Source organism: Panthera pardus, unplaced genomic scaffold, assembly GCF_024362965.1.
Source record: "Panthera pardus isolate Hobbes unplaced genomic scaffold, ASM2436296v1 HiC_scaffold_15, whole genome shotgun sequence".
In the NCBI taxonomy this organism is placed as follows: Eukaryota; Metazoa; Chordata; class Mammalia; order Carnivora; family Felidae; genus Panthera; species Panthera pardus.
The window spans coordinates 35,163,742-35,185,123 of NW_026526710.1; the positions used below are offsets into that span (position 1 = coordinate 35,163,742).

Sequence of the window (21,382 nt, forward strand, 5' to 3'; positions counted from 1 at the left end):
CATCAACCTACAGTTTCAATAAGTTCAACAAACCCCAAGCAGCACAAACAAAACCATACCTAAGCACATCATAATCAAACTGATAAAATACAAAAAGAGCCAGAGAAAGACATTACATACAAGAAAATAATGATACAAGTGACAAATTGATGTATCATCCCAAACAATGGAAGCCAGAAAACAAATGCCTTTAAAGTGATGGAAAAAAAACAAAACAAAAAGCAAAAACCATCAACCCAGAATTCTATCTTTAGTGCAACTGTCCTTCAAAGATGAAAGTAAAATAAAAGTTATTTTCAATGAACAAAAACAGACAATTTGTCACAAGCAGGCCTGCACAGTTCTCAAGGAAATTCTTTAAGCTGAAGAGAAATGATAACATGTCTTTTGGATTCACAGGAAGAGCACCAGAAATGATCAATATTTAACAAATATAAAAATCTATACACATTCCCGTTTCCTTTAATTTTCAAAGAAACGTGGGCTTGTTGAAAACAAAAATTAGACCATTTTACTATCAGATTATGTATCTAGCTATAATATACATATAAAACAAAAGGACTGAATGAATTATACTGTTGTAAGTGCTATATTTTATATGAGGGTATATAATATAAGCCCTAAATAGATTGTGATAATTTAAAGATGTATATTGTAATCCCCAGAACAACCATTAAAAAAGAGTATAGTTTATAAGCCAATAGAAAAATTAAAAGGAAATACTAGAAATATTCAATTAACCTGAAAGAAGGCAGGAAAAGAGAAACAGAGGGAGAAAAAACCTAAATGGAAAGTAAATCCAAACATATCAAAAATTATATTAAATATATGTAACACTGTATGTTACCTAACTGGAATTAAAATGAAAACTTAAAAAAGGAAACAAAAAATTAAAAATAAATCAAGTATACACACCAAGTAAAAGGCAGAGATTGTTAGCTAGATTTAAAAAAAGCAAAACTCAACAGTATCCTATCTAAAAGGGATGCACTTTAAACACAAAAACACAAATAGCTTAAAAGTAAGTAAATGAAAAAAGATCATGTAAATACTAAGCACAAAATTCATTTCTATTTGGCTTCAACAGTTATGTGGCCTTTTACACTTGGCATTCCAGTTACATATACCTGTTTTGGTTTTTTTAATGGTTTACATTTATTACACACCAGTTATTATCAACCAGGATATATATCAACCTCAAGAGGGAAAAAAAACTCAAATAAAACAGGCAGTTTGGGAGGACCTTTTTTTTTTTGTAAACCTTTGGGCTTCATCTGAGCCTTGACATTTTTCTTTTAAATCACTCCCAGGGTTCCTTCTCTCCCCCTGCTAGTATGATTAATGAAACATCTTAACCAGGGAAGTCTTTCAGGATTTGCTGGTCTCCCTTATCTGTACTCAAAGAATTTCAGCCTTTGATCTAGCTGTTAGAGCAGGTAATGAGTCTTAGTTTTCTTTGTTCATTTCATTTTTATTTTATACCTTCCTTTTATTTACTTTACTATTCTTCCTTCCTTTCCTTTTTTTTTTTTTGGTTTATATCTATTTCTGTGCCCCTGAGGTAGCTGGCACCAGCCCACTGATGGCTCAGCACAGGCTACATCACCACACCTTCAGCTCTTATTTTTTTACACCTCTTAGTTGTCCTGATCCATGTTTCTTTACTACTTACAAGCCTTTGAGTTTAGCTCTTTCTACAGTAGGGACTTCCTTAATAGGTTTACAAAGTTAGACACACTTAAATTTGGAAGTTTTTCCACTTTCTTTCAACAGTACAGAGGCCGTGACGTTCTCTCAAAGTTAGACAATTCATAGCTGGAGCAGGGCTGGAAAGTACATGACTATAATAACAAAGAAACCTCATACTAAGCATGACTCCAAAGAATGGTTTTGTGGCATGTGACAACTCTGGTCAACCATGTAAGTGAAAGGAACACCACCAATTCCCTTCTGGCTATCCTGGCCTCGTAAGTAATTGTCTATCCCAACAAACTCCGCTTGTGTATGGCACCAGTTTTCACCAACTGTGACCTTACAAAACAAACCTCATACACTAACAATCCCGTGGAAGACAGAACCCCACTGTTTTAATCACTTAAGAAAATGCTTTAGGTTTTCAAAGGTGATTTCCGTACAAATTAAGGCTATATTTGAATGTAGAGACTAACCTACCCGTACCAGTTAATAAAGATTAATTTAAAGGGTAATGTGAAAGAGGGGAATGCTGAGGGACTGCTTGGGTTGTTTGCTTCTGAAAACTTAAGCCATAATCAGGTGCTTCGAGACCTTGTTTCAACACCGGCCACGTCCTAAAATATGCAGGACAGATCACCAAGGGACTTAGTGGTTAGCTAAGCACCGACGGAATGATTCATTTCAATGTGTCATTCAGTTTTAAGTAAAGATTTAAGGGCCTGCTTATAGCTCCTATCAAGAGTAAATATCACACATCCTGTTTATACATACTAGCTTGTTGTCCACGGTTCTTCAAAGAGCTGGTGACACCCCCTAAGTCACACTCCACCCTACCCCCAACTTCCTGCTCATTGGGTGCTACATTCCTATTCCTTTTTAAGTGCCTCCTCAATAAAATACTCTGCATTACAGTAAATTTTAAAGAAAATATTTTATTATGTCATGAAAAAAAGGTGTCAATCAACTAGATTCATACTTGTTTGAAAAAAACTGAAGATTTATTAATTAGACAGTATGTGGGCATCCTGTTCCTCGTGGGAATGAGAAGATGCTATAGGTTCTCTAAGTATTGCACAGTCTGGGGGAAAAAAAACCAACAAAAAAAGGGAAGGGGGGAGAGAGAGAGAGAGAGAGAGAGAGGGAAAAATCACATGATCTTGGGAACCATCTCACATTATGAATAATCTACCAAGAAACATTTAAAAAAGAAAACCCTTTGTTTCTACAGTAGCTTTGAGTTTATAGTTCTTGGAATGACTGTATTCCACTGAAGACATCTCAGTAACAGGAAGCTTCACTTTAGCAATCCCATGTGCAAATATTAATAAAAAAATATATAAAATAATGCAGTTCATCTCTTGCCATCACCCCGACAATCATAACATTTGTGAAAATTGTTTTGCTTGAAAAAGGGTTAAGCTGTAAGTTTAGCCTGAAGCTCCATCTCTGCAGCCCGTTTGAGTGCAACATCCACTAGAAGCTGAAATCCACTAAAATCCTGGTTGAGGTCCGGTGGAGTAGGGGGAGGAGTGTTGAAAAGACCACTCTGTGTATTTGTACTTGGTCCAGATTTACACGTGTCCTCTGGGTACATGAGGGAGGTGTCTGTAAAGCTGCTGGCTGCTATCTGCTGTATATCTGTGTTTTGTCCCACACCAACTGGCTGGCAGAGAGAGAAAGGCACGTCCTTCAATGCAGTCACAGTGGTATGACAAATCACTGATGGGCGAGCCAATATTGATCCTGGGGATGATGACTTGGGGGACAGTGGTCTCCCCAGGGCTGGGTTTGGTCCAGCTGAACAGGAATGAAACGGGCTCTCCTCTAGAGCTGGTATGAAGTTTTTGATGCCCATTGCTGACTCCACAGAGCTCGCTTCAGAAATCTTGGCCCCACGGCGGGAAATTGTGAACTGATTTGGATCTTTGCCATCTTTCCTCAGCATGTCTGGGAGGAGCCTGCGGCGGGCGTTGATGAACCAGTTACAGACCTGAAACCATACAGGTACGCTTTAACACTCAGCAAACATGTTCTGAGAACCTTCTGCGGGATGCCTAATTGATCTCTCTCTCTGCATTAAAGAAGGCGTGAAAAGGCTTAAATCGGAACTTCCAAAGTTACTTCAAGGTATTTGAGCTCAGCCAAGAAAAGAGAGCTGCTTCCTGCCATAAACCTCTTCCTTTTCTAATACAAATTCCCTTTTTCATCTCATCATCCTTAAGCCTTTTCAGGAGGAAGAAAAGGATAAAAATTCTCAAATGTCTGAAAATGATTTTAGGGAGAGAAGTTTACCCTTTAACGCTCCCCCAGAACTAACCTATTACCTACTGCCCCCGCATTTAAGTTAATCAACTACAGGAAAACTTTTCCTGTATGAAAAGAGCCACTCCTCCCGGTTACTGATTTTTCCCAGTTCAAATGACTGTGTCAACAGGCATAACATGAATTACCTCACTGAAGTCTGTCCTTGTTTAAATATCAAACCAGTTTCCTGGGCAATAGAGACAGATTTAACCTCCTCTTTATGTTTGCTGCATAAAAGAAGGCTCTTTTAGGCATTAAAGGAAATGTTGTTTGACAGATGACTGTCAAGTGGTTTCTGTTTCTCTAAATAGCCAGTTATTAGCTTTCAGCACTATAAAGTTTATAAGAAAAAGATACTCCTTCCTTTTTTTTTTTTTTTCAGTGGGGAGGCATTTCATGATTTGATATACAGGAATGCTATAAAATGACTTTGGAAAGGAAAAGAGACAACCCATGTGCATACACTTCCTGTTCCTTTTTCCTTACCTGTAGTGTAGACAGGTGTGTTTGTTGGGACAGTAATGCTTTTTCTTGCTCCGAGGGATAGGCGTTGTATCGGTGCTCATACAGCCAATCACGGAGAATCTGAACAGACTCTTTGGGCAGGTTGCCTCTGCGCCTTCTCTTGCCTGCACCAGCAGAAGAAGAAAGGTCCAGGGGGATATCCATGTTGTCATCATCCTCCGTCTCACTGCCGGACGCTACCACAACACCTGGTAAAGGACAAAGGTCAGCCATCAACCGCTTTTCTCAGGGGAGCACCTATGGCAAAAGCTTATCTCTTGACCACTGAGTGTGTAACCATGTTTTCTCAGCTGCCAAGAGCCAAGTACAGGACCAGTGTCTTCCGTCTGGAAATTTCTGAGCACATGGCAAAGCCTCAAGCGTAATTTGACTAGTGGCACATTACAGATTCTCCACCAATTGTTAGATGCCCTTTCATACGCACTTTCCTGTAGAATTTAACTTTTTACATTCCTTTGGAATGATGCTCAGAAAAGTCTAGTGCAGCAGAGACAGAGCTGCGCTCAAAGTGAATAGTCTGTCACACACGAAACAGGAAAGGTGTTAGAGCAGATGGAATGTGTCTAGCCACCTTCTCTGAGGTCATTGCTAACTTAGGAAAAACAATCCAAGTGTCCTAATGTACATTTTAAATGCTATTCTTCCTCCTTCGTTCATTGAAGATTTTAAATAAAAAGGCAGAGTCATGCATTTTTTCCATGGCTATGAGGGGAAAAAAAAAAAATCACAGTTGGTATTCTAAAGGCAAAATACATTTAACATTTTCTGCAAACTCCATGGTCATTTCTTTTTCATTGCTACCTACATTTCTTCAAAACTTAGGCAACTACTTTTCACAGACAGCATTGGTCAACCTTTTACTAAATACAACCAATCACTGAAGTTTTCAGTTTCGTTACACAAAAATATTTTTCTACTACTAGTACTTGAGTAAGAGGTCAAAAGATACCTCAGACTGATTACATTTTTAAATTCCTATAAATTTCAACTGGCAGTTTAATCGGAATCTAGAATACTAGATACCAATAAGTAGAGTTCAGTCTTAAATTATTACATGACAAAGAAAATGGAATACGTAATCCCCAGAGGAAACTCCCTTTGTAAGTACTTTAATCCTACCAGAAATTTTAAGAATTCACAAGCCATAGAGAATATTTGCATCACATATGATAGACTGGGGTCAACAAAAATTCAGATCTGGCCCTTAACATTTAAACATAATTTTGAACTTCAAAACCACAACTGGCAATTCTGAATGACTGAGAACTCTGTTTTGAAAACAATCTAGAATAGAATTTTTAAAATGTAAAAGCATACCATGCTTAGAAATACCAGTATTTCTATATAAAGAAAATTAAAATAACACGAAATGGAAAGGTACGCATTCTTGACTTTGTAGAGGCAACTCAGAGTGGTTTGCCCTGATAAAAAATAAAAACAATGTTCCCCATAGTGATAACCCATTTGATGCATTAAAAAAAATTTTTTTTAACCCATCCTTTTAAAGCATTTGAACACTCAAAAAGCTACTCATTCAAAGATTTGTTTATGAGCTGGCGCACAATTAATTGAGTCTGACTTGGTGACACATTTTTAGTTTTGGACTGCAGGGGGCAGACGGTACTGGAGGGAGTATCCACAGAAAACGCAGGAACCTTCCAAAGACAAAGTAAAGCAAGTTCTAACAAAAGAGTAGGATGATCTTGCAAATTCACTTTAGCTCAAGGCTTAACAAATGGCTATCAATAAAACACACAAGAATCCTAAATTTTAACCGCAGGGTATTTGATGTTCCCCTTCCCAGAAGAAGAAACTGCTTTAAAAAAAAAAAAGTTTACAAAAAAAAGAGGCACATTTAAAACTGAAACTGCTTTCACTGTGAAGATGAGAGACTTTTAAACCCTTTATTGAAATTTGGGTAAAGAGCTATTAATAAAAAAAAAAAACACCTTAAGAAATTATAAATGAGTTCCTGTTTTACATTTACTTTGATAAATAAAGCAATCTAACTTTTTAAAAATGTGTCAAGTAATTGAATGACTAAGGCAAATTTAAATAAAGCAATTTGTTTAAACTCTTCAACGTCTGAAAAGCCAGACATTCTTCTGGAGGCTATAATCCCCCTCCCCTGCTTTTAAACTAGAAAAAGTGTGAAAATTTGCTCATTGAACAGTGGTGAATTCCCAACTGTAAGTTGGTAATAACAAAGAGTTTGAGACAAACAAACAAACAAAAAAAACTCTGAAGCCTGCCCTTTGATCTGCTTGTTTAGTTTGACAAGAAGCCTGATCTTTCAGAATAGGTTAGTGACACACAAAAGCAGGTTTCAGTTAAGCAACGCTAAACTGCACTGTGACTTTACTCTGTTCTCAGTTCATTTAAATAAATGAATGCCAGGCCTCTGGACCTCTTAACAAATATTTCCAATATGTGCACAAAAGCTGAAGTAACAGGAAGTTAAGACTTCAGCTCCTTGGCCACACCAGCTGATATTTCACGGCAACAAACCACGTTTGCTGCTGTCAGGACTGTTTTCATTAAAACTCTCCCTCCGGATTGTGGCTCAGCTTGGAAAAACAAAAAGACTTTTCCACGTTACTCATTTCCTATTGTAACAGAGCTTTTGAAAAGTTTCCCGGTTACCGCCTGTTTCCAAAGGTCCTGCTCTGCTTACACTTTAAAAAATGTGGTGGTGGGGGAGGGAGATCACAAGCCTCTTTTACTCCATCCACATACAAGGAAATGTTTAGAAAGCCACAAGATGGCCTATGGATCCCACAGCTCTAAAAATCAATCTTTTCTTATTAGGAACTGGGGGTGGGGGGTGGCGAGGGAAGGCCAGAGACACAGTGGTTGTGAATTTGGACTTTTAAAAATATCTAGAAGAGGCTAGAGAAGAATCTACAAATAGGAATAATCGAAGGAAAAGTTCAAGCGTACAATTAGGAAAAAGGAAACCTAACCTAACAACTTTCCTGATCAGAGTATCTCAGGAGATGCCGCAGAAATCGTGGTTAACACCCCAGGCACGGACTCCAAGGTGCGCTGGGCTGGACCCAGCCAGCAGTAAGCAATTCTAAAGCAAGAATTCCAAATTGTCAGGAACTAGGTACAAAAAGACGTCGGGGATTTTCCTCACGGAATCGCCTTTGCTTGTTCTAAAGCTATTTGCTGGGTGAGAAGATCTTTTTGGCACCCTCAGCTTTCCGAGATACTATTATCACCAACCAGGACGAAATCCCCGGCTCTGCGATGGAGTTTAAGGTGCTTTTGTTTTCAAGAAAACTTGAAAAGATTTTCACAGACTTTTCTAAGAGACTGCAGTCCAACTCCACGAGCCAGGCGGGGCAGATTTCTTCCCGGGTCCTGGCTGAGCAGACCGGGAACGCGGGCCCCCTCCGAGGTCGTTTTAGGAAGGGGGCGGGGAGGCAGGACGGAGGAGGACTAGAGGAGAGGGAGGAGCCCGGGAGGGAGGATAGCCAGGGAGCTTTTGTTCTTGCGAGTTCCGCAGCCCCAGCTGAAATCGGCCCCTCCAACTGTACAACCTGAGGGCTTCGGGAGTTTCAGATTACAAGAAGAAACTTAGAAGCGCGGCCGTGAACCCCAACATTCTGAGGGGTCTGCCCGCCCCCCCTAGGGTTTGCCGGGAAAACCTAAAAAGGGAAAGAAACCGGGCAATCTCAGCAGTCTCGGCTCCCCCGCACGAGCTCGGAACCAGTCGCAAAGTTTCCCCTCCAACACGTCACCTTTCATTGTTTCCGTGAGCCGGCGCTCAGGAGCAGGACCGTGCGCCCCCGGGACCGCTGACCCCTAATACTCCCAGCCCGCGGCCGGAGAGTCCCAGCCTCGTCTCTCTGCTGGGGGGCGGGGGGAGGGGGGAAGACCCGGAGGCATCCGAAGGGGGCTCCGGGGGTGGGGGGACGAGGAGCGCCGGGGCAGAGTACCCGAGGGGGCGCCCCGGGGAGGACCCGCCAGGCTGCTGAATACCTTCCCCACCCGAGCCCGAACAATGGGGGGAGCCCGCCCCCGGCGGAAGCCCAGCTTTGCTTTCGGCTCACAAGAACGACTTTTCCAAAACAAAACCCCCAAACCCCTAAGTGACTCCCGTCAGTTCCACTGGGAGAGGGAGAACGCCTTCCAATAGGGATCTAGACCCGTCAGTCCTTGTTGAGGTGACACAGCCTACCAGACACCACTTTGGGCGCTCCTCGCACGCGTTTCTCACCGAGCCCGGTTTAACATCCGAGCCTCTAAGCCCCCACGTTCTCACTGTCCCCCGGAGAGGGGACGCTGGGTGTCCTACCCCCAAATACTGACTGCCCTGGGTTTTGACCTTCGCTTTTACTCTCGCTGGGAAGGCACGGGTTGGGAAGCTCCGCGCGTTGGGAAGCCACCCGCCCAGCATGAAAGGTACACAACACCAAGATGAAAACGTGGCCGAGGGCACCCTCCCGGGTTGAAGGCCGCCCCATCAACAATACTGGGTTTTCACTATATCCGCTGGACTAGTCTGAAAGAATGTGGAGTTACAAAAACTCGGGGACGCTCCTGGGCATGCGCAGCAGCGCCCCCCCCCCCCAACCCACCCCCGCGCTGGCTTCCCTGAGCGATTAACTTCTGTTTTGAACCACTCCACATAAATCACAACAGAAAAGCCAACTCTGGCTCACCACGGAACGTTCGGGGTACCTCCCAGCCAGGGACCCAAAAGTTAACTTCAAAGGGGAGTTAACATTCTTTGACCTTTCGGGGCGGTGGGTTGTTTTTTTTCTTTCTTTCTGTGTATTTTGTTTTTAAACCAGACTGACGGCAAGTTTTAGTTGTAACGCTTCCAGGACGCTTCGTGGAAACAATGACAGACTCACTCTGTGCACTTACAACCAAGCCTGCTTGTCACACTTGGACTCGTTCTGACCACACGCCGCTTTAAGCTGTTTGCCCGCAGTCCTAACTCTTCATCTCGCCCCAAATTCATCGTGGGAAAACTTTTAGAGGCTGGGAGTTTTTACAAGTCTAGCTTTCCAAAGCTACCGATACCCGAGGGCGGTTTGGGGGCCAGAGGCGCATTCTTTCGATTGTGAAAACACCCCATCCCCAGCGAAGATCGTGCCGGGGCCCAGCTGGGAGGGAGTGGGGGCCCGGGAGCCCAACTTTCAGACAAAGGCGACGCCGCTCGGTGGTCCCGACCGCCCCGGGTCCAGCCCGGGAGAATCGGGGCGGGGGTCCCCCCGACCTGGGCCCACACCCCCGCTCGCAAGAGCCAGAGAGAAGCCACGCGGCTGCTCCGCGGAGCGTGGGGTGGCGGCTGAGACAATGAAACTTGGAGGCGCACAAACAAGGCGCTGAGCGTGTTTCTTGACAACGTGCCAGCAGCGTGGAGAGGCCCGTCTCCCCACAACAGCCCCTCGTGTTGTGTCTAGAAGGAAAACAGCAACTGCCATTTCAGACGCAGCCTCAACAAAGAGAACGGCCGCGGTTTCTGCCTGAGAGCCCCGGGCTGAAAAGTCCACCAAGTCACTCTCGCCCCAAGCCTGGCGGGGCCCCGCGAGCACGTTTCCCCGGACCCGCACCCGTGGCGCGCACAGCCCGTGGAGTCTTACCTTTCTTGCTTTTCATTCTGGAGCTTCCCTTCCAGCGCTAGGCGATGCTGGGGTCTCGAGGGGCCAAGAGCGGGGGTGGAGGGGGCAAGCGATTGTCCTCCTTCCCCGCAGACTCTCCCCTAACTTATAGGACGCGCTCAGCCGTTATTGCTAATCAAGGCGCTCGGATCCCAGGCGCTCGCTCCTTGGGTGGAATTCAAGTGACACTTGGGCTTCCTCCTGTCGGGATCTTCTGGCAGTCGTCCGGGGGCTCTCCTTCGCCCAACTCGCTCCCCTCCCCACTCGTCTCCTTTGTTCCCCGCTCCTGCTCGGCGTACCTCGGCGCTGTCAGAGTGAGAGAGGCGAAGAGGGAAGGTACAGGAGGTCCTGCCTCCGCCCCCAGCCGCCCGCCCCGTCCCCCGCCCGCCCCGCTGCTCCTCCGCCCCTCCCCCGCACCTTCCAGGCAGGGAGGCCGGCACCGAGAGCCCCGGCCGCGCTGCCTCACTCCGCGCCTGGCTAGCCGCTGTCACCCGTCGCTCGTGGGGGCTGCTGAGCCCAGAAACCCGATCCTTCCTCCCTGCAGCGCGCACGCCGCCCGCATCCCTCGCTCGGCGGCGGCGGCTGCACCAGCCTAATGCCTGGGTTTCTCCTTTGGGCCTTTCTTCCTTGGGCTGGCGAGGGTGCGTTTGGTTAGGAAATTGCAACAGATGGAAAAATGCTGCCCCCTCCTCCACCCCAGGGAAGAAAAGGCTTCCCTCTCGTTTTTGACAGCTGCCCCAAACTCCACCGTCCCTCTCTAGCCGCAAGGAGAAGACAGCTGCTTCTGATTCAAGGGGCGGGGCACCGTAGGAAAAGTATTCAGGACAAGAACCAACTTCTTCCAGAATGCGCGGCTGCCATTGACACGCGGGCGCGGCGCGTCGCACCCTGCTCCTCCCGGGGCTCTTCCTCCAACAGCGACGGCGGGGTGGGGGAGGAGAGTGAGACACAGACACCCCAGGCGAATGTCTGTTACCCCGGGCTAAAGCTGCGAGTTCCGGAATGGATTGCACGGCAGTTTCAAAATCTAACACGTTGCGGACAGACACTTGTCATGCTCACATGCTCTTTAAAAGTCTCAGCCTGGGGACTGCCCGGGCGCGCGCCCGCCTGGCTGCAAATCGGCCTGAAACCCCCACCCTCCGACCCCGGCAGTGCCGCCTTTAAGGGAAGGGGGCGACCACACTGGGGCTGCTCATATGTTTCGATAAACAGTCTACTTTTAGGACTTAAACCCTGTTAGGGGACCCTTTCTCCCCTCGGGTAATTTCAAACAGAAACTAGCCATTGAGCAAACACATGTTCCTGTTAGTTTATTTTGGTTGAGAGTTAGGACTCCAACAGGAGTTCCTTGATGAGATTACCCTTTTAAAAGACCAGATGCTGTTTGGCTGATTTCAAGAAACGCCTGCCCCCTCCCCGCCCTCTCCACTGGGTCTAGTTTTCGCGTGTGTGTCCCGTTGTTTTGAAGTAAACGAACTGTCGCATGCCTCTCTAAGACTTTCCCCATCACTTAAAAAAAAAAAAAACAAAAAAAAACACCCAAACCGTAAATAAACCTAGTAGAGACGTCAGCGCCTGAGTCTGCCTCCAGTTTCGGCTCTGTGCTGTTTTTGTTTTGTAACCTCGATGGAGAAGCCGGCAGGAAAAGCTCCGTGGAAATAAGGTTAAACCCTAGAAGGGCTGAGGCGGCCAAACGATGACTAACTAGACTTTGGAGCCTCTGTTTCAGGATCACACTGAAAATTAAAGCCAGCCTCCCACCCACTCGCCCTCCCAAAAAAAAAGACACCCCCGCCTCGAGAGTGAATTAAGGCCAGAGTTTACAAAGCTTGGGTGGTTTTACCAATTACAGGACTTAAAATGAATAAACAAGGAAAAAAGCGTCATTCTAAGAAGGCAGCAACCTTATGACTTTTTTTTTCTTCTGTGGTTTGCCGACTGCTCGGCACCTATGAGAGCACACATCTAAAACGGCAGAGGGGGGGGAAACATGGTCCTAGGGGAAACCACCAGCCTGGAAGCTAGTCTGCAACTTGCTGGAGCGCAGTTCCTTCCCTGGGCCTGGCTGGAGATGAATCAGCTGCTGCGCCCGAGTGCGGGACAGATGTGGGGCGGGGAGCGAGCGGGAGGCCGCCCGTTAGAGGGCCGCGGCGTCCTAGCATTTGAAGGATTGTTTGTTGCTGGGATTGGTGGCTCGGATCCGTTGGTGAACTGGAGAGGAGGGAGGAGAGACGCAGGGAGGAGGAGTCGGGGGCCGGCCGACGCTGCGACTCCGCGGTCTGAGTGGCAGGAGCCTAGTCTGGAAGCGGGCGGTTACTGGGGAGACGCTTTGTTTGCTAACTTCGAAAGCTGCTTCGGCTGCCTCGGCGGCTTTCGAAGCCACTCAACAAAACACGCCTTCGGGTCGGCTTAACCCTCCCCCTGCCCGCTTACAGAAGCCCGGCACAAAAATGTTTCCGTCGGCGTGCTTATCCTTGGCCACGCGGTGGCTCTCATTAGGTACACAAAGGTATCTTTTTCCTCGTCGAAGTGAGCTTGGCTAATTACTGCGATTCTCAGGCAACCGGGATGGAAACCGAGAGTTGAAGCGACTTTATAGGTAGAAAGCAGACTTTACAGGGGGAGGGGGAGGGGCGGGGAGAATTAAAAGCCTCTTTCAAATTGCAAAGAGGAAAAAAAAGCCGAACTTTAAACTCTCTTGCTGGAGGTCCGGCTTGATCCGGCCAATGCTCACCTTTTGCTCGAACGAATCCTATCAAAACTGTTATTAAATCTGGAGAGATGCTCCCAAGAGGAACACGGGCACCATTCCGTGTGAGGGCTCTCCAGTGGATTCTCCGACCTCCATCCCCACCCCCAACCCCACCCCCATGGCCTGTCTCAAACTTGTTTGGGGCTTTGGATTGTTGTTGCATTCTGGGAAGAAAGTGCCTGGAGTCTGCATAACACAGGGAAGAAAAACAGCCCAAAAAAGTGGGCTCGGAAAAACCAGCAATTGCTTAGGATATTTTTTGTTTATTTGCTTTTCTCAAGGTGGAAAAACAAGTTTCAATTCTGGCTCTGTCAGTCCCTTTATGTCCCAGGCAGGGCCTCTCCATAAAACTGTTCCAATGACTTTTGAGTTCCTTTTCAGTGCTAAAAGAAATGATATGGATTCGCTTTTGCTGCCTATTATTTGCTGAATTCATATTCATGTTAAATTGGAAAATTATGTGAGTAAAAGTGAGAAAGTGCTTTCGTGCTGGAGAAGGCTGCCGATAAACGTTTTTCACCATTATTTATTTTTTTCCCTCCAGGCACACATAGTTCCATTTGGTGTCATCTTTTGAAGCTGCCTCAAGGCCAAGAAAAGACACAGAGTTGTGTAAGTTAAGTTACTCTTCACAGCCTGCAAACCCTTCAAAGGCAAAAACTCAGAAACTTAGAAAGGTAAATGAGCCAGGAAAGTGTGTCAATATGTGCAGTTAATTTTTATATCTATACCAGGTCTATCAAGCTATCAGAGAAGTATTTACTTCATTCATCTACTGAACAGCCATTGATGGGGCACAGTTTCCCTCCAGCAAGAATGGCGTCTCACAGTTGCTGGACCCCTTTGGCTTCTAGTCTCTGGGGAGCAGATACTTTTATGAAGTATGCACACTGCAGGGCTCCAAACACCACGCTATAATCATCTTTTCACATCTCAGGTCAGAGGATCTTGGGCTGCTTAAGGGAGAAGTTGGCCATTGTCTTTTCAAGGGCCTGGGTTACAACCATCTTGTGGTGATTTTATCTATCAGGATTTCTCTCCTCGCCTCAGTTACATGAATAATGTAAAACTGTGCTACTACTTTTGTTTGTAATCACTTTTCTCCTGGGCACTTCCTTTCTCAGTCTTTTCCCCTCTCTAGTCCAGTCCTCATTGCTCACTACCTACAGGGGGTTTGGAATCAAGGGGGCAGAGCAAAAAGATTATTTGTGGAGCACAGCTTTCCCCCCCTTTATTCTCAACAGCATGGATCTGTATTGTGCTTTCCAGTTTATGAAACACTATTTTTTTAAGTTTATTTTTTTGAGAGAGAGAGAGCGAGCCGGGGAGGGACAGAGAGAGAGAGGGAGGGAGAGAGAGAATCTCAAGCAGGCTCTGCACTGTCGGCACAGAGCCTGATGTGGGGCTGGAACTCATGAACTGCTAGATCATGACCTGAACCGAAACCAAGAAGGGACACTCAACCGGCTGAGCCACCCAGGCACCCCAGAACACTTATTTAAATTATCTCGTTTAATACATGAACTCTAAGTGGGTTATTTTCTACCCCTTAAAGTCAAGTAACAACAAATATAACAGAACTGAAAGGTATAAAACCAAGTGTTGGACATAGATTATTTGGCTTTAAATCAGGTGATCTCTGTCATTCTTTGGAGGGGTGAAAAGCAGAGACTGACTAACCACAGATTACACACCAGGGCCTCCTGAATGGGGGTGGGGAGGGAGTGGTGGGGGGGGGTGGTTCTAAAATCCCCTTCTTCTCTGAAATCTATCTGTAGTTTTGCAAGCGGCTGTCTTCCAACCTGCCTGCTTTTTGTACTTTTCTTTCCCTTTCCCCATTTTTAAATTAAAAAAAAAAAGTTATTCTCAAAACTTCAGTAAGAAAGCCATACAAAGTGAAACATGAAAGCTCTCTTACTTGTCCCCTTCACTTCCCCTAGGCACACATGTGTAGGACACACACTGTTACTTTTTGTTTTCAAGTCCCCTCCGCCGTGGCTGGGCCCACTCCACTCTGCTATAAGTCTCGCTGTTTTTCACCAGTCAAAATTTGGCTTAAATGTCACCTCAGAGAAGTCTTCTGTGACCGCTTGACCTGAATTTAGGTTCCCCCCCACCCCCACCATCTAGTTCAGGGTTTCTCAACCACAGCCCTATTAATATTTGGGGTTGGATAATTCTTTGTTGTGGGGGCTGTCCTGTGCATTGTTAAGCAGCATCCCTGGCTGCTAACCAACACTTGCCTGTAACACCCTCCGCACCAAGTTGTGACAAATAAAAACATCTCTAGACATTGCCAGATGTCCTCCAGAGGGGATGGAAATGGTGTGGAGGAAGGGAGGAGGCAGGGATTGCGGCCGGTTGAGAACCACAGATCTACGCTCAACTGTTTCTTTGTTTCTTGCATAGCCACAATTTTTAATTATTTTGCTTATTTGACTATTAACTTGTTTATTTTCCTCTGATTCCCCTACTAAACTGTATGCTCATTATTAAATCTTCATGCACTGAGCACAATGCCTCACCCATCATAGGTACCCAATAAATATTTATTAAACAAAATAATGCATGAAAATGAGGCTCTAAGGGGGTGCACCTGGCTGGCTCAGTCAGTAGAGCATGTGACTCCTGATCTCAGGGTAGTGAGTTCAAGGAAGGAAGGAAGGAAAAAGAAAAAAATTGAGACTGTAAGAATCATTAATAAAAAGAATACAATCATTTATTAAATATAGCATGCCAGGGAGTATGCAAACACTTCACCTATTTAGTCTTATTTATTACTGAAAACAATCTTAAGACGTATTCCTTGTTATTACCCCATCTGACAGAGGAAGTTGTTGGAGTCTGGGGAAATGACATAATTTGTCCTGTCATTCTGACCCCCGGTCAATGATCCAAACAATAATGATATTCTGCAATGTTTTTTTCATTTATGTAACAATTTGTTTAGTGATGAGTATTTAAATAATTTCTAATTTGTGACTAGTTAGTCAAATTATATTTGAAATATAAAAGCTATAAAAAGGTAGTCCAATTATATTTGAAATATTTAGCAATTGAGAGAACATGTGCATCATCCAATTTGAAGGAACTCCTCCTGATTGTAAACTCCTGTGTCTCAGCAGAATGTCAGCTTGTGTACAGATCTTTTGGGGCTTGAGTCCCTTTGTAGGAGTCCCTGGGAGGTGGTATGGTTGGGTCAAAGGCATGTGCATTCAAAATTTTCATAGATATTGCCAAATTAGCCCTCAAATCATCTTCCCTATTTAAAATCCCACCAAAGGGATGTGAGAAAACTTTTCTCTATGCCCTCACTAACACTGCATATTATTAATCAATTTCATATTTGTCAATCACCTAGGCAAATAAATGGCACCTAATTTTTATAAGGTTTACATTTCTTTGAGAAAGCGAGCACATTTTTGTGTATTTATTGGCCATTTTTATGTCTTCTTTTTTCCTGTTTATGACTTGTGTCAAATATTCTATTGTATTGGTTATTTTTATGTTCTTTTTTCTTCTTTTTTAAGAAGCAGTCTGTTTTGGGGTTAGCTTTAAAGCTCATCTAAAAAGAGTGAGTTAATGTTGAGGGAACAAGGTTAGGTGAAACAATAATGAAGGGAGGCAGCATGTCTGTTTTTAAAAAATATATATGTTGTTTGGAATAAGTACCATATTTATGCAGTAAGAATAGGAGTTCAGGAATATCATATCTGTTTTTAACATATTCCCTTTCTCCCCTTTCCATCAAAAGGGTTAATCTATTCACGTGTTTCCATTTTATCACCATTACCTCTTCCCAACACTGTGGAGGACCCATTTATAATAGCAATAAAATGATGAAATATCTAGGAATAAATTTAACAAGAAATATGTGCAAGTTTTATGAAGGAAACTTTAAAACCCTACTGAGGGACATAAAGGAAGCCTTCAGTAAAATAAAAGATATAATTTATTCTTTCCAGCAAGATTCAATAGTGAAGGTATAAAGATGTTTATTTTCCCCAAATCAATCTTTAAATTTAAAGCAATTTCCATTAAAATACCAAGAGGATTTTTAAAAACTGCCACAGTTCATCAAAATAAAATAGCTCGTAGGGCGCCTGGGTGCCTCAGTCAGTTAAGGGTTCGACTTCGGCTCAGGTCATGATCTCACAGTTCGTGAGTTCGAGCCCGCGTCGGGCTCTGTGCTGACAGCTCAGAGCCTGGAGACTGCCTCGGATTCTGTGTCTCCTTCTGTCTCTGTCCCTGCCCCACTCATGCTCTGTCTCTCTCTGTCTCTCAAAACATGATTAAATGTTAAAAAAAAATTTTAATAAAATAAAAAAACACAAAATTAAACAGCTCACAATAGCCAGGGAAATGCTGAAAGAGAAAAGTAGAGATGGAAGCCCCTCCAGATAAAGTATTTTATTTATGTATGTATGTATGTATGTATGTATGTATGTATGTATTTTTAAAGTTTATTTATTTTGAGAGAAACAGAGACAGCACAAGCTGGGGAGGGTCAGAGAGAGAGGGAGAGAAAGAGAATCCCAAGGAGGCTCTGCACCATGAGTGCAGAGCCGGACATGGGGCTCGAACTCACAAACGGTGAGATCTTGACCTCAGCCAAAACCAGGAGTTGGACGCTTAACCCACTGAGCCACCCAGGCGCCCCTAAAGTATGTTTAGAAGTTCATAGTAATTAAAATGTAAAAGTTTTGTACTGAGAATAAAAAAAAAAAGAAAAGAAAGAATGATGAGACAGATTAGAACATATACGGAGATTTAGATTTCGGCAAAGGGGTCTTTTCAGATCAGGGATAAATTGAATGAGGGCAATTGACTACCGTCAGTTAAAAATAAAGCTGAATCAAAAAAATAAAAATAAAAAAAAAATAAAGTTGAATCTTCCATCTCACCTTCTTTAACACAAATAAAATTCACCGGAATCAAAGATTAAAATGTTACAGTAATTAAAAAGGCACCTACACATGTTCTAGAACAGTGGTTCTCCAGGCATAGTGTGGGTGGCAATTTTTCCTCCCAGGGGACATTTGACAGTGTCTGGAAACATTTTTGGTGAGCACAACCAGAGAGCAGGGAATGCTACTGGCATCCAGTGGAAAGAGGCCAGGGATGCTGCTAGGCACCCTCCCCGCCTAGGACAAACCACAGCAAAAACTCCCCTGCCCACAGTGCCCAGGTTGACACAACCTGTTCTAGAAGAAGACATAAATATGATCTCGGAGTGAGAGAGGCCTTTTTAGTCAGGCTGTAAAATCAAGAAACAATAAAAGATATAAACATAAATAAACTTAAATTTCAGGAAAAATTCCATACATTTTCCAAAAACAAAGAAAATGGGAAACAATGCTTGCAGCTCATGTCAAGCATATGACCAATTTACCTAATTTATGAAAAACTCATACAAACTGTAGGAAAGAAGAAAGAACTCTGCTTTTCTTTTCTTTTTTATTTTTTTAACGTTTATTTATTTGAGAGAGACAGTGCAAACAGGGGAGGGGCAGAGAGAGAGGGAGACACAGAATCAAAAGCAGGCTCTGCGCTCCGGGCTCCGGGCTCCAGGCTCCAGGCTCCAGGCTCCAGGCTCCAGGCTCCAAGCTATCAGTACAGAGCCCGATGAGGGGCTTGAACCCACGAACCGTGAGATCATGACCCGAGCCAAAGTCAGACATTTAACTGAGTGAGCCACCCAGGTGCCCCAAGAACCCTGTTTTTAAAAAGTTGGGCAAAGTCTGTAGATAGGCAGTTCATCAGAAAAAGGTATTCCAAAAAAAAAGAAGAAAATTTTATGTGGAAGTCATTACAACAATGAAGTAAATTAGATTGAGTTGATATGGAAAGATTAATAAAATATATTGATAAGGGTTTTTTGTTTTTTTTTTTAGCAAGACAAAACAATTATTCCTTTTGTATAAAGTATTTCATGCCTATATATTTTGGAATGAAACTCAAATATTAAGAAAGTATTCACAACGGCTACTTTTGGAGGAAGAAAGGGAAGGGAATATTATGCATCATAAGGGGGCTATTACTTGTTTTCATCTTGTGCTTTTTTTGTACAAGCCTGAGAAGAGAGAGAGAGAGGTAAGATTGAGTTAGAGAGGCAAGCATGCAATCATTGACTGGTGCAGAAGGCCTACATCATTTTATTTTACCTTCACTTACTCCTTCTTCAGCACTCTTCCTTTCTTTATGTATGTCTGCATTTCTCACCTGTACTTTCCTTTTCTCTTAAGAACTTCTTTTAACATTTCTTGCAAGGCAGGTCTACCATCATCATTTTTAATGACTAAATTATAGTCCATTGTAACTGTAGATATCATTTATGTACCAATCCTCCTATATTGGACATTTAAGTTTTGTTCTGGTTTGAGGTAGAGGGGATTTTTGAAGATCCTGTATAGAAATAAGCAGGGATCTAAAATAGGAGACTGAAGTTGTATTTGGGGCCTTTAAGTCTGGCTCTTTGGTCCAGGAGCCATGGGTGGTTAATCATTAGTAAGTGTGAATAACCCCCAGTGACACCCTGGGAGCTCATTATTCATTGCCTTTTACAGGACATAATAACAAAGGCTGTCAAACCATTTACATTGTTGAACTGGATGACCAAATCTGCAAAATTAGAAAGATTAATCCTGATGCAGGTAATTTTTACAGAAAATTTGGCCAAGCATTACAGCATGTAATGTAAATGTAAAAACAGGGCAAGATGCTTTTCCACACACCAAATTAATACATGCTATCGGTGTACGAATAGAGTCAGCATATCCCCTGAAAGGCATGGAACGTTTAAGTAAAGGCTTTCTCTTCTACTGGCGTATTTGTAAAAGGGAACAATCTGTTATCTCCTGAAGTGTTTCAGCAGGCCTCCACAGGATGTCATGAAAAAGCGAAAACAATTCTTCCATATTACCTTAAAAGGCAGGAAAACATATTCATGTCCACGCTACTTAGATATACTTTATTTTTTAAACTTAGGCATATTTTATTTTTCCAACCCGTTTTGGAAGCTGTCCTCAGCAACACATTTACAGAGTAGATTAGCAGGGCTCCTCTTCCAGGGTGAAAGAAATGTATAAATCATTCCCTATTTGGGGGCGCCTGGGTGGCTCAGTCGGTTGAGCTTCTAACTTAGGCTTAGGTCATGATTTTGTGGGTCAGAGTTTGAGCCCCGTGTCGGGCTCTGTGCTGACAGCTCAGAGCCTGGAGCCTGATTTGGATTGTGTCTGTCTGTCTGTCTGTCTCTCGCTCTCTGCCCCTCCCCCACTCATGCTTTTTCTCTCTCTCTCTCAAAAATAAACATTAAAAAAAAAATCAGTCCCTATTTTTCTCTTCCCTTCTGCTTGTGCTTGCCAACAATGCACACATGTGTCTACTAGTCCTGAATAAAAATTTTTAAAAGACCTGAAAAATAGCCAGGTGACCTCAGAAACAAAGACTTTGTCATGCCTAGAATGTCGTTGTTTTGCTTTTTTTACTTTCTATTATGGAAAATTGAAATATGTCTCATATGGAGATCCCAGTGTAAAGAATCCCCACATACCCATCACCTAGATGCAACAATTATCAACCCAAGGCCACACTCTTGCTTTATCTGTGTCCTCACATACTCCCTTCTCTCCTGTATTATTTTGAAGCAAATACCAGACATCATATCATCTCTGGATAAGCTCTTACAGTTAATGTTCTGGCTAGCAACTCCTTATTCCCTAGTTTAAATGGTTTGTTTACTAATGGGACTAAGAAGTCCCAGAATTATGCCCTATTGTATTTTCCTTTCTAGCTATTTCTGTTCCTATGGTTAAACGTTCTCTTCTTGCCAGGGAGAACAATTACGTTTTATCCATAGATAGTATTTTAAGGCTTTTAGCTCTACTAGCCTCTTTTAGACCAATAACTGAGGTAAATTTTCTTTTTTGGACAGTCCTACCCTCAAATACTTATTTCCATTTCTCCTATTTGAACAGTCAGACTGTGTGTCCTGACTTTTTTTGGTTCAGGCAACATGTCCACCAAATCAGTATCTCACTTTGAGATCTCTAGAAATACCGTTTTATTTACTGACCCTAAAGAAATGAATTACTTTAAAAAATTAATGTCTACAAATGATTTTAGGGCCAGTTATTTCCTCTTTGGGTACTGTGTGTGTGTGTGTGTGTGTGTGTGAGAGAGAGAGAGAGAGAGAGAGAGAGAGAGAGAGAGAGAGAGAGACAAGAATAGGGAGATGGGGGAGTAAAGTCTAGAAAGCTTTGATACATCTAGTGTGGAGGTGTTTTCAGCCAGGACAGCCAGATGGTAACACGAAAACACACATGGGCCTTATTCCACAATGTAGAAACATAACATTCTGACCATTAGATTTGAAAACAGTAGTATTTCAGATAGCTGAGCTGTTTTTACTTTCTTCCTCCCTCCCTTCCTTCTCTTTCTATCTCTCTTTGTCTCTGTCTGTCTGCCTGTCTCTCTCTCTCTCACT

General features: G+C 43.5%; 1 protein-coding gene and 1 long non-coding RNA gene across 2 annotated transcripts in view; one reads left to right on the forward strand and one right to left on the reverse strand.

Moving 5' to 3' along the window:
• Positions 1–2,607: 2,607 nt before the first annotated feature.
• TGIF1 (TGFB induced factor homeobox 1) lies at positions 2,608–10,680 on the reverse strand. The gene is made up of 4 exons (XM_019418373.2): positions 10,560–10,680; positions 10,125–10,448; positions 4,486–4,712; positions 2,608–3,685 (listed from the first exon to the last, which is right to left on the reverse strand). Exons 2-4 carry the CDS (start codon positions 10,138–10,140, stop codon positions 3,110–3,112), a joined length of 819 nt encoding a protein of 272 aa, XP_019273918.1. The 5' UTR covers positions 10,141–10,448; positions 10,560–10,680; the 3' UTR covers positions 2,608–3,109.
• Positions 10,681–12,410: 1,730 nt separating this feature from the next.
• The window catches only part of LOC128777069 (uncharacterized), a 44,837-nt gene continuing 35,865 nt past the window's right edge, over positions 12,411–21,382 (forward strand). The window contains exons 1-2 of the long non-coding RNA XR_008422230.1: positions 12,411–12,744; positions 13,442–13,509. This is a non-coding gene — a long non-coding RNA (uncharacterized LOC128777069). The remainder of the gene's footprint in view (positions 12,745–13,441; positions 13,510–21,382) is intronic.

Coding starts and splice junctions, on each gene's coding strand:
- TGIF1 (XM_019418373.2), bottom strand. Junction 3,686..4,485: donor CACACCTGTCTACACTACAG/GTAAGGAAAAAG, acceptor GTATGGTTTCAG/GTCTGTAACTGGTTCATCAA.